Source organism: Aphelocoma coerulescens, chromosome 25 (assembly GCF_041296385.1).
Source record: "Aphelocoma coerulescens isolate FSJ_1873_10779 chromosome 25, UR_Acoe_1.0, whole genome shotgun sequence".
Taxonomy (NCBI): domain Eukaryota; kingdom Metazoa; phylum Chordata; class Aves; order Passeriformes; family Corvidae; genus Aphelocoma; species Aphelocoma coerulescens.
In genome coordinates, this window is record NC_091038.1 from 3343119 (window position 1) to 3356115 (window position 12997).

At 58.0% G+C, this 12997-nt stretch overlaps 1 protein-coding gene across 1 annotated transcript; it reads right to left on the reverse strand.

Annotated features, from left to right (window-relative positions):
* MEX3A (mex-3 RNA binding family member A) lies at nt 1-12264 on the reverse strand. Its single transcript, XM_068994981.1, has 2 exons — nt 11799-12264; nt 1-1106 (listed from the first exon to the last, which is right to left on the reverse strand). Exons 1-2 carry the CDS (start codon nt 12262-12264, stop codon nt 1-3), a joined length of 1572 nt encoding a protein of 523 aa, XP_068851082.1.
* Between the last annotated feature and the right edge of the window lie 733 nt (nt 12265-12997).

A 12997-nucleotide genomic window follows, 5' to 3' on the forward strand; every position in this document is an offset into this window, starting at 1 on the left:
TTAGGAAAATATTCTAATGGCCTGAGTGGCTGCTGCGTGGCAAACTGGGCACTCGGGATCAGTCCTCTCGCAGATCCTCACGGCACACTCCATGCAGAAGAGGTTGTGGCCGCACGGCACCAGCGCGGCCGTGACCTCGCTTTCGAAGCACACCATGCACTCGCGGCTGCTGGCGACGGACGTCCGGGCAGCGGCCGGCGTTCCCAGCTTGGAAAACCCCTGGAGCGGCTCCCCCTGCGACCGCCTGGGCAGCCCAGAGAGGCTGGGCTCTGGGATGGAGGAGGACGGGGAGCGATGGGAGTTGGGATGGATGGTGCCGGTGCTGCTGGAGCGCTGCTGCTTCGAGAAGAGCACCGAGACAGGGTTGGTGTTCTCCTGCCCAGCCCACATCGGGGCCCCCGACTCCGGCACCCCGTAGTACAGATCCTGCTTGTTCACACCGTAGTTGGGGAAGAGGTAACCGTAATTGAAGTCGTTTTGGTCGTTCAGCCGGGGGGTCTCATAGACGGGGTCGACAGAGCAATCACCGATGCAGCCCAGGCTGTTCTGCCGGAAGGTGGAGAGGGGCTTGCAGCCCGGCGCCGGCGTGTGGACCCGCCAAGCCTCTGAGTAGCGGTTCTCCATGCCAGAGTCAGGGCTGCTGGAGAGGAAGTCATTCTCGTTGTTGTACTCCAGGATCTTGCCTGTCCTTACCGCAATGTGTGTCTCAATCTCTTCCCGGGCACGCTCCACGTTGCCCGGCGCACCGGTGATCTCAAAGACGGGGTCCCGGTCTCGGCTTGGTGTGATGATGTAGGTGTTGGTCTGCTGCTGGATCCGCTTGATGGTGGCTCCCTTGGGGCCCACCACCAGCCCCACCACGCGGTAGGGCACGCGCACCCGGATGGTGACCTGCCCCGGCAGGGTGGGCGCGCTGCCGAAGGTGGTGCCCGCCTTGTTGCGGGAGGCTCTGATCATGGAGAAGTGCTCGGCCGCTGAGATGATCTCCCGCCGGGCCATGGCCACGTCCTCCCGCCGCCCCGTCACCATGAAGACCGGCTCCTCGCCCCGCACCGGGGTCTTGATGTAGGTGTTGGTCTTTGCCCGCAGGGCTTTGATCTTGCAGCCTTGGGAAGAGAGAGAAGAAGGCATGGCAGTTAACAAGGCCGTCCCACTGCTCGCCCTGCTCTGCAGGACACCGGGCTGAGTGGCCATAATCTCCTGTGCCACATGGCAGCCACTGCGCAGAACAAGGCAAAGGCCCCATCCCCCTATCCCTGAGGGGAAATGCCAGAGGGAGGTCCACCCTCACCATTCCCAGAGACTCCCTCCCTCAGGAGTGCCATGCTCCCTCATACCCCAAAACGGAGATCACCATTTTGTGTGCTGCACCGCACCACACCATCCCCCCTGACAGCCTTCCCTCAGCAATCATCCCTAAGATCTCCCTTCCACACACCCCAACACCACGGAGTAACAGAGGATCCAAGCCACCCCCGGGAGTCAGTGGTCTCTTTGAGGAGGCCTGCCCCAGAGCCCCAGGGTGGCCCCCAGAGAAAATGGTTATCCTCGGGCTCTGGGGACAGGGCTGATGTGTGGGGCAGCCTGGAGGTCACAGGAGAACAGGGAGATGCCGGTCCCACAGCCTGGCTGGCCAATGTGGAACCCCTTGGCCACCCTGTGCCAGCTCCCAAGGGGAGTTGCCTGCCATGACTCCAGAGAGCCAGAGCCCTCCGTGAGGACTGTGGTACTACTGTGGAGGTTTTGGGGTGAATGCGGTCAACTTCAGGGGGCCAAGTTTGGAGGGGAGTTGCAGAGATGCAGCAGTTTGGGCCTCCCCACTGCAGATATGGCAGGACTCCAAATGCCAGCAGAGCTAGATGGCCAGGGGTAGCAGGACGCCAGGATTTTCTTTGGGGCTGAAACAGCAAGAAATGGGGCGGGGCTGCCCTCCTGTGAGCCCCACAGCAGGCTGCTCCACACCTGCTCCAGGTGCTCAGACCCTCTCCCGAGATTGCTGGCCACGTGGTGCTTTTGTGTACCAGTATCCACATACCAGAGCCCACTGAGCCCATTCCCCGGCTCCTAGAACCCACCAAGCCCATTCCCCAGCTCCTCACAGCTTAGAAAACAGCCTTCTGCTTTCCCAAAAAGAGCAAAAGACTTTCCAGTGTGTTTTGGAAGGTCTTGATCCAGCTCTGTGACTCCAGGTTCCCAGACGACACCAGGATGCCATCAAGCAACTAAGTGTTTTTACAGATGGGGCACAGTTCTCTGAAGGACCCCTCCTTGCTGCTGTCCTGCCCCTCAGACCTCTCTCTTGAAAAGCCTCACTTGGTGCCCCAAGGCATTTCCGAAGCCTGGCCCCGAGTTCCCATACAGGCTGGAGGTTCCTCTGCAGGAGGTATGCTCTGAGCTCAGATCTCCAAGAAAAATTAAAACCTGCGATTCTCCAGTGCAGATGAAGCAAGGTGAGCACTTTGAGCACTTTGCTGTGGTTTCCCGAGGATTTGGGTGCCTCACTCAGGGCTCACAGAACCACAGGATGAGGACACAGCACTGAGACCTCTGTGAGATCCCCCAGCACCTCCTGCCCCACCTTCTCCCCCCAGAAAAGAGCATCTCCTGTACTCTCCTCTGACTATTTCACACCAGCAGATCTTCCTCCACACACTCCACTGACATCACACTTCAACACACAAGAAGCTTCAAACGATGCCTCTGCAACCACGAAATGCAGATTCCTCAGCTCCTGGGCTGGAACATTATTATTTATACAGATCCTAATAAATAACAGCATCTCCCAGGCTGGCAGCTCAGGGCTGCCACTCACCCACAGCTCCTCTCGTGAGACACGGGCTGGTGACATCGGGGTGTTCGCTGGAACGCAGCGATCCCACCACCTCGTGTCATTGGCAAGAATTGAAGCCCGCACCTGTGGCGATGGAAACAGCCTTGTGCCACTACAGCTGACAGGAGCGACTCCCTGGGCTCGCAGGCGCCGCAGCAGCCGCTGCATCCAGCAGTGCCCGGCACGGAGCACGCCCAGCCCCGCCGGTCACACCGAACGGGCACCGGGCACCGGGCACAGCTCCGGCCGAGCGCAGGCTCTGCGCACACGCAGCCCCCTGGCACAGCTGGCAACCCCACTGCCCCTCGGAGGCTCTTGGCAGCAGTGTGGGACACGTGCCGGTAAATCGGAACTTCGCTGTCGACTCCCAGTGTGACTTTTAACTCCTCAGAGCTACTTCAGCTCCCGGAGCCTCATTCCCCATTTCTGGAGCAGGAATAGCTGTCTCCTGCCTTGTGCTCCCGCAAAACTTCCTCTTAACACTCCACATCACAGCGCTGCTGCACTAAACCCGTCTCTGAGACAGGAATTCCATGTTCCTGGGGAATGGAAATGCCAGATCTGACACAAAGAAGGATCTGGGCAAATCCCCAAATCCAAACCAAATCCACCCCCTGCCAAATCCAGTGTAGCTCACGGGTTACTCCCCAGAGTTTGCACCATGAGGTACATTTGTGATGCTTTGCTGAGTAAAGTTTCCACACAGCCCATGTGGACCAGTGATCACCCAGTGGTGTGCTATCAGTTCCCAGGAAACCCAAAGGACAGGACCTCATGGAGCCAGGCACGACTCAACTGTAGGATAAACCCACGCAGGCAAAATCCGTAATAAAGGTTCATCCCAAGGAGAGCTGGATAAAACCGTGAGAGGTCACCTACACCCTCTGGCACCCCTGGGCAGGGTGGGCTATCCCTGACCCACCCCTGGCAGACATTTCCCTGCCCCACTCCTGTGCCGCTCACTCCAAAGATGGAGATTCCATCTTAGGAAGATTAACCAAGATGCCACCATTTCCCCAGGGATATCACCGGAGCATCACAGGGAAAGACAGGGGTGTTCACAGCAAGCATCAAGCTGAAAATGCCTCCCCGTGCATCACCCGAGGCTGAGGGAGCTCCATCGCATTCCGCAGTGACCCGCACTCTGCCTCTGGAGGGCAAGGCTCGCTCTCCTGTGCAGAGAGACCTCAGGCAGGCGTGTGGCACGGCTGGGATTGGGCTCCGCGCTGTTCTGAGCCGCGGGACAATGACGGCGTGTGGGGGAGAGGGATCTGAGCCCGGCACGACAGGAAACAATCAGGGAGGGTCAGGGAGGCAGAGCGGTGACAAAGGACAGGGGCTCCATGCTGGGGACAGATGGAAGGGAATAGTGGCAAGGAATACACATGAATGAGGGCAAATGTAAGCACGTTACGCGAGCTGGAGGAGTGGGAGGGAGTTAGGGATGGAGCAAAGGTGATGGGAATTCAGGGAGAGGCACATCCTCCAAAGGAAGAGGAGAATGAGGGGTGAGGAGGCAAAGCAGAGACACCCCAAAATGGCCAAAGGAAGATGGGCAATGAGAGAGCACGGCGAGAGGGAGGGGAAGGAGGATCTGGAACGGACAAAAGGACGCGTGGTGCAGTCGGTGGTGTGAGAAGGGGGGGAGGGAGGGTCTCTGTGCAGGCCTGCAGACGGGAAAGCCAGCTTTGTGGAGACAGACAGATGGGGATCCTGTGCTTAAAAACAGGAGAAAATCACCTCGCAAGAAATTACACCAGCAAGCCCAGCAGCACAGTGGGCTCAGCGGCCCTGACCTCCAGCAGCTCTAAACTGGCACAGACAATGGCCAAACCATCAGCAGCCCAAATCCAGAGAGCTCCACAACTTCCAGGAGCGCTGCACTGGTTTACATCCGCTAAAACTAGGCTGAGCTTAAACGTGATTTACTCACTTAGTGCCAAGGCTCCCAGCCCATCTCAGCCCCATCCCTGACTCTGCTTTGCACACTAAAAAGGGGCTGAGCCTCCTTTGAGATCACCCTGTTTCTGATGGAGCACAGCTGGATCAGGATGTGGCCCATGACACCCCAGCCAGACAGGCAGCACACCCCAATGTGCTTATTCCAAACAAAATTTGCCTTGCACGGGGTGTTTTTTTGACACTTTCTCCGTGCATAACTGAAATTTGAAAACACCAAGTAACAAAGCATTTTACTGGGGGGATTATTCAAAGGGGAGGGAGGTGGAAGGGAGGGAATTGCCTAGCAGGTGGTGTCAAACGAAGCTAAGGGGAGAAAAGGACCCGTCAAAGCTGCGCTAATACATAACCTGTGTATGTTCTCCTCGATATGGGACTGCACAGACATCAGTGTGTCGATCCCTGGCACACTCCTGCCACTTATATTTTTATATTAAACAGAGAATTAAGCCCTTTCTCATTGTGTTTCCACAGCCTACCTTCTATTATCCTGGTTTTCGTCAATAATGCCAATCCCAAAGCATTTCATGAAGGAGGTTGTAAGCTCAGTTCCTCCCCTCACCCTTTTTTCTCTTTAATTTCACTGATTACCAATTGACTCAAACTAAATGTGTTTGTAAATTACCTGAGTACGTCACAAACATTCCCACACAGGACCAAAGGCTGGAGGAGTGGAGAGCCTCTGGTGCCCAGACCCATCAGCTCACCGGAATTAATCTGCAGAGCAGCCATCTCTGGCTGAAAACACATAAATAAATTGAGTCTAGACATTGCCAAGATGGGTGGTGGGGGTCAGGGGGAGATCTGGACACACAGCCACCTTCTCCTCTCTGCTTACCCCTGCATCAGGGCAACGAATCCATCGAAACTGATGGAGAAGGTTCTAGGAGCTTGGTTCACCTCTCCAGCAAAGGCAGGTGCTCACAAGGGACACAAGGGTGCTGGATGCATCTGATCTAACTGTCATTTCCTTGGCATGAACCCATCCCAAATGTTCTCACTCTGAGCAGCCCCAAACCGATGTGTTTTCACGGGACCTCAGCAGGGTTTACGCCAAGGCTCCCCGGCGCTGCTCCATCAGCGGGAAAAGGAAGGAGCAGTGCATGGAATGGATGTGCCCAGCACACCACCATGGTGACGATGCCACCAGGACAGTGCAATGGCACATGCAACCGTGCCTATGGAGTAGATCTATCAAATAATTTCACTTTGGTGTAAATTCAGAGTTACACCCGCTGATGACCTTCTCCTCAGTGCTGCCACAAGGCCAGATCCTGCACAGGTATATTCTGCTACTGATGCAGTCTAGAGACTCTCACCTGGCACCAACTGGCACCTCCAGCCCAGGAGCATGACTCTGGAAGCATCAGAGGAGCTGTACCAGCCACAGCAAACAGCTCTGGAGCCAACCCCAAGGTGGGTCTTTTTGTTTCATTGACTGTGTTGTGGTTTTATTTCACAAAACACACCCCACAAATCACTCCAGATCCTGATATTTTTTGTTTTCATCAGATATGAAATAATCTCTACAGACAAAAGCTTTTTAGCCCTCTTCTCATTTATCCCAAGGCACCGTTACACTGCACAGATACAAATTACACCTGTAAATACCCCACGCAGTCCATTCTGACAGTGCTGGTGGGGTGCGTCTAAGGGCAAATTAGAACTCAGTCCTTTTTTCTGTTGTAGTCATAAAATTGAAGAGGATCATAAAATAAACAATCCTCAGCTACCTCGGGTAAGGTGGGGCATTCTTTTCCCCGTTAACATGAAAGCCTTGTTAAAAGACAAGCACACAAAGAACCTCACAAATAAACCCTCCTGACGGCCTGTGGGGTAAGGTTTTGCTGCATTGAAAACCTGATGAAAGTGGTGTCAAAAAGCACAAATGCACACAAAAGGACCACAACCAACCAACTAAATCTCTTTGCACCGAGGGTTTATTGTCCTGATGATGCAAGTTGTGTTTACAAGAAGGGGAAAAACACCACCCAACGCACCATGCCAGGAAAATCAGCGGCTGCCTTGTTCCAGTGCGGCGATTTTACGCTTTTTCACATTGTGATGAAAGTTGTTTATGAAAAAAAAAACAAAAAAAAGAGAAAAAAAGCCCACCAAAACACCCAACAGAAACAGCCCCAGCGCCACAGACAATCACTGCCTCGTGCAGCGGAGGAAAGTTGGGAAGCCCCCAGCCCCAGCAGCGATGCATCGCATGGAGTGGGTGTGCCCGTGGCCCCCCGCACGGCACAATCCTGCCGCGGCACACGCACGGCGCCGGAGCCGGCCGGGGCACGGGGGAAGCGGGGCATGGCGAGCGCGGGGGGACGCAGGGAGGGGGCTGCCAGACAAAGGCGGGGGCCCCCACCCAGCGGCAGCACGCTTTCCCACTGCCCTAGATTCCGGGCGGCTGCGCTGCGGCGCGGTTCACTCGGTCAGCGCGGCATCCAGCCGCCCGATCCGATGCGCGGGGGAGCGTGCGTGTCTCCCTAGAAAATTCCCTTTGTCTCTCTCCCAGACCCGTTTTCTCCTCCCACCTCCAGTTCAAACAGCACAAAGTCGATCCCGTTCCGCACTTTTCCCTGGTGTAAATTCAGACCAATTCTCATTAACACTTTATAACAACCCGACACCAATTGCAATATCTCTCCCCCTTTAAGGCCCATCTCGAGATGCCAGAGCAGCATACAGAGGTTGTCTTCAGACCCCACCAGATGGGGTGGCTTTAGCTCCAAGATTTCGGTGAAGCAAGGAGACAAGAAGATCTGCCCCCCTCGCTGCTCCTCGGATGCTGTACATACATCCACCTCCACAGGGTAGGTGGGGGAGCTGCAATCATCAGACTTCCTCAATGGAAAAGGCTTCCTTGGACTATTTTTAAATGCTGAAAGCGTTGGAGCATGTTTGGAGCTACACAAAGAGCCCAATCACCTGGGTTTAGTGGGGCCTCTTGTTATTTGACTTCACCTTGCCAAGAAAGAGCAATTACGTTAAGATCCTCTCTCACATAATCTCATTCCTGGTGACAACAGGCTGGTTGGAGCAGGCTGGGAGATGCTGCATCAAAGGGTGTCTGTGAGTACAGGTGACAATGGATGCTATTACTGTGATGAGACCAAAAACCCTCAGAAGGACCAAAAATCCTTAAGAGTTCAAAAATCCTTATAGGGAAGGTCTCAGCTGGGAGTGGGCACAGCAGGAAGCCAAACCAACCCCACACCTTCTCCCAACACCTGCACGAAACAGACACACAGAAGCAGCACCATGTCTCCCTAACCACAACATCTGGCCTTAAATGTGCCCTGTGGCCTCTTCCCTGGCTCCACCGACAGGAGCCCAGTTTGTCTATGGGAGCAGGCAGAAAAGTTGGATACAAATCTTGATCTGGCTGATCTACACCCACCTCAGGTCACTTCTAGGGAAGAACCCGGACACCACAGTGACCGAAGATTTCTGCCCCTTTCTAAGTTCACAGTATGCACAACCAAAACATGATGCCCTTAAGACATTCTCCATTCCTCCCAGCACCTCTCCCATCTCAACCCACATCCCTTGATGTCCCACCATCCCCTCAAGAACCTACTGCAAACACCTCCAGTGCTTTGTCTCTACAATTTCACTGGCATAGCTGTGAGAGCTGGCAGTCATGGACAGGCTATTGCAGGCAAGACACCCACAACACGAGCTGGCAGGAGAAATACAAGAGCCACCAAGCACCCTGACGTGCCACGCAGGCCCGGACTGGCTCCAGAACCAGGGAGCACTGTCGGTGCCATGGCACATGCCAGGAGGTTCAGTCACCCAACTCAACAGGGCTGGAATTCAACCAGGGAGCACTGTCGGTGCCATGGCACATGCCAGGAGGTTCAGTCACCCAACTCAGCAGGGCTAGAACTCACACACATGCCAAGGGAAGGGGGGATGACCTGCGGGAGCTGCGACTCAGGCAGAGACTCACTCCTGCCCCTCACCCTCACAGCAACAGGAGGACAGGCATGGAGGTCATGGCTCCACCTCCAGCCAGGGAAGGGGTGTCACTTCCAACCATGGCCAGGGGTCCTAGGCACCAGTCAAAGGGATTCTTATGACTTCATCCCCTCGTTCTTCCTTTTCCAGTTTCCTGTCCTCCAGTTTGCAAAGCAGCCCTTGGCACATCCCACCAGCCACCCAGCTCTTTGCCATGGACCCTGGGGCACCAGGTGGGAGGAGCCTGTCTGGCCAATTCCCACCAAGTCCCCCTTTCCACAGCCCACCATCTCATCCCGGTCAGTCCCCCATCCCAGCCGGCTCGTGGCCGCGCTGCTGGAGACGCGCTGCTCAAATTCAGCGCACAAACCATCCCCAGCGCAAACCGGAGCAAGGCTTCCAGCAGGCGATTGGCTCCGCGAGGGCACGTTCACAGCTCCTGGGGAAAGCAGGAGCTGCCAAGCTCAGGTTGAGTTCCTGCAGCATCTCTCGCTTGGAGTGGAGCCACCCCCTCTGCCACAATTAAACCTCTTCACAAACCACCCTTACAGACATTCCAGTAAAAATGTATCAGGCTTGAGCCTTATTTACACTTAAGTGCCTTTACACTCCTTTGGCAAAGTGAGGTGGCCTGATGGCAGGTGGAATTCCCATGGCCAAGTGTGTGCACCAGGGCCCCTGTGCCCAGATCCAGGCCTCTCATATCCATGCCTGCCTGTGAGGAGCACTTTCATAGATGGTTGATATTATTATAAAATAATCTGAAGGGATAGTGCGTTTCTTCAGAAAATAGTAAGCTGAAGAAAAAGCAAAACCCTGTTATCAAGTAAAGCCCTGAAATAATTTTTATTTCATTATTACTTTTTTCCTCCATCTCTTTTTCAATATGTTTATTACCCTGTTCACAGGTACCCATAAAACAATTGTTTTCCTAGAAAGCCGTCTGCCACATGAGCAGTACTACCAAGGGGTGACAATCTGCAGTTTCTGGGATTCCTGGTCAGGCATCCATGAGAGTCCAGGATTCAATCCCCCTGGTAGCCCTGCACCCAGCCCCAGACCTTCTTAATCTGACCTTCTACACAAAAACAAGGCACAGGAGACAGTGGAGACATTCCTACAGGCCTTTAGAAACAAGTGTGGGCCATGATCTCTGCTGGACTAAAGAGCCATAGCTGCAGGGACTGTGCCAAAGGAATCCCAGCTTCTCCCAGCACAGGATCCATCCCACCCACCTCCACGATGGGGCACAGGCTACACCATCTGCCCCATCAGCCAGTGGAGCACAGCCACAGCCCCATCCCCATCCTCACAGCTCCAGCACACTGACATTTCAGTCTCCCAGATGTGGGAAAACCCTCACATGCACAAAAAATGGTGGAAAAAATCCAGGTCTCTGCGTTCCTCTCCATCGCTCTGGACACAACAGGCACGTGCTGTGTTCTGAACACATGGGAACACACCCCCTTCTCTCAGGAGTCTGGGGCAGCAGTGAGATCCTGGAAGAAAACAGCCCTGGCACGTTTCCTCTCGGTTCCGCCTGCCGAATCCTCTTTCCCAACTTTATTAAACAAAGGGGGCCTGATTCTCTATGGCCTCACACCCACCAGTGCACAGTTGGTGCTGAGCCCCACCATGTCTGCCCGCGCTCCGCTCCCGGCAATGCAAAGGCATCACAGGGAGGATCAGGATCAGGATCAGGGCCAGTGGGATCTCCTGGGCCAGACCTTCACCCCTTCCCGCCTGTCTCCCCAGGTCCCCAGTGAGGGGCCCCCATCCCAGTGTGGTGGACGCCAGAGCAAGAGCTGCTCCCTCGGCTGCAGATGCCCCAAGTTTTGGGGAGGTCAGCATCCCCCGGACGCCTGCCCACTCTCCATCCCGGCGCGGGAACCGGACCCCTTCTCCACGGGTGGGAGCAAGCGGAGCCTCCGCAGGCCCCATTGTTCCAACCACACGCCCTAGCGTCAGAGATGCCCAGCAAGGAGCCATTTGTGTCCCTCTCCCCGTGGCTTCCCTCGCCCACCTCAGCCCTTCACGGGGCACTGGGGGTCATCACCCCCCAGGTTCCACCACAAACCCCCTGCTCGGAGGCCTGCGATCCCAACCCACAGGGGAGCATCTGCCCATGGAGCCGCAGGCTCTGCCCATCGCACTTCCAGAGCGTCAAGTTACTTGTTCAGAGAAAGAAAGAAAAAAAACCCCAACACTTAGCCGCACTATTATTATTTTTTTTTTCTCTGTAGCGACACAAAACTTCTCTCGGCAGCGCCGTGCCCCGGCTCCCGCAGTGCCCACGGGCGGCGCGGGGCCCCGCACCGCACACCCGGGAGTGGTGGGGGTGGGCGAGGGGTGACTTAAGAGTGGGTGTGGTATGGAGATATATATATATATATATAATTTTTTTTAAAGCCCTCCTCCATTCCACCTCGCTCCGAACGGAGCCGTGAGGAGAACAAAAGCATCACTGTGGCGGCGCGCGGGCAGCGGCTGCGGGGGGCCCACGCGGGACGGCGGGTCCCGCTCCGGGGTCCCCCCGCTCCCAGGGGCGGCGGGACGAGCTCGGCTCCCACCCGCTCACCGGCCGCTCGGACCGAGCCCGGCACCACCACACCCCCTCCGCCCGGCCAACAAAGGGGGACTCCGGGGCGCGGGGCCGGGCTCAGCCTGCACCCCCGCCCTTCCCCCGCCTTATTCCCAGTTTTTTTTCTTAAGGAGAGCGCGGTCAAGATCGGCTCTCTGGCAGAACCGGGGAGCGGCGCGCGGGGCTCCGGTGCCGGCAGCCGGACAAGCCCCCGCAGCATTCCCACAGACCCCCCATCCCACCCTCCCCAAAAACCCCCGTGCCGGGAGCGCAGCCACCCGCCCACAGCCCGGGAGCCCCGGGCTTTGTCCCCGGCGGGGCCGAGCGGCCCCGGCCCCGAACAATGGGCGGGAGGGAGCGGCGGGAGCGGCGGCGGGGCCCCCCGGCCGCGGGGGAGTGTCCCGGGGCCGGCGACCGGCAACACCGAGGGAGGATCGGGGGTACCGGGGGCCCGGCGCTCACCTTGCCGTCCCACGATCTCGGCCACGTGCTCGGAGCTGGGCACCGGGACGCACTCGGTGGTGTTGGAGCTGCTCTTGAGCCGCAGCTCGGCCTCCTTGTAGAGCGCGCACAACTTGGGCTCCGCCGCCCCGGCACTGGGCGCCGCCGAGCCCTTCGGGGCCGCCGGGGGCGGCGGCGGCGGCGGCGGCGGCTGCTGCGGCGGCGGCGGCGGCGGCGGGGGCTGCTGCGGCGGCGGCGGCGGCGGGTTATTGTTGTTGTTGTTGCTGTCCTCCACCAGCACCACGGCCGAGGAGGAGGAGGAGGAGGAAGGCTCGCCTAGCCCCAGCAGGCAGAGCTGGTCCAGGGCGAGCTGCAGCGCCCGGTCATCCTCAAGCAGCGCTCTGTCTTTGCCGCTCCCACCGAAACAGCCTAAATCGCCGAAACCCCCGTTCCTTTCCATTATCCCTGGGACTACCAGGCTAGGCATGGCTAACAAAGGCTTGGGAGGGGGCTGGGGGCTGGGGGGGGGGGGGGGGCGAGAGGAGGGGAGGGGGGGGGGACACAAAGAGCTCGGGAGGGAGAAGGGAAAAAAAAAGGCAGAGGGAGAGAACGAGAGAGAGAAAAGGACCCTCCGCCCCCCGCCCCCCGCCTGGCCAAGCCCCTTTCCCGTGTAACCCGAGCCCCGCGCCCGCCGCCTCCACCGCGGTCCCCCCGCCGACGCCCCCGCCCCCGGCCGCCGCCGCCGGGGGGTGCGGGGGTGCGGGGGGTGCGGGGGGCGCGGAGCGGAGCGCGGCCCCGCGGGGGGAAACTCTTTTGTTTGAAGGCGGCTGGGCGCTGCGGGAGCGGCCCGGCCCGCGGGCTGATGGGGGATGTAGTCCGGCCGCGGCACACCCCCGCCCGCGGCGGCGGGGACCGGGGCGGCGGGACGGGGGTGGCGAGGAGCGGGGCGGCGGGGGCCGGAGGTCGCGGGGACAGGCCATATGGGGAGGGGGACCCGCTGTGACACGGGGAGGAGGATGTGGGGACCCACGGTGACACGAGTGGATGTGGGATGTGTGGGGAGCGGCTGTGACATGGTGAGGGGGCTACAGGGGGACCCGCCGTGACACGGGTGGAGAGGCTGCACGAGCACCCACGGTGACATGGGTGGAGTGTGATGGGGGGGACCGCCTGGGACACGGAGGGAGGGGGGGGGGGATTTGCTGTGGGGAGACATTGTG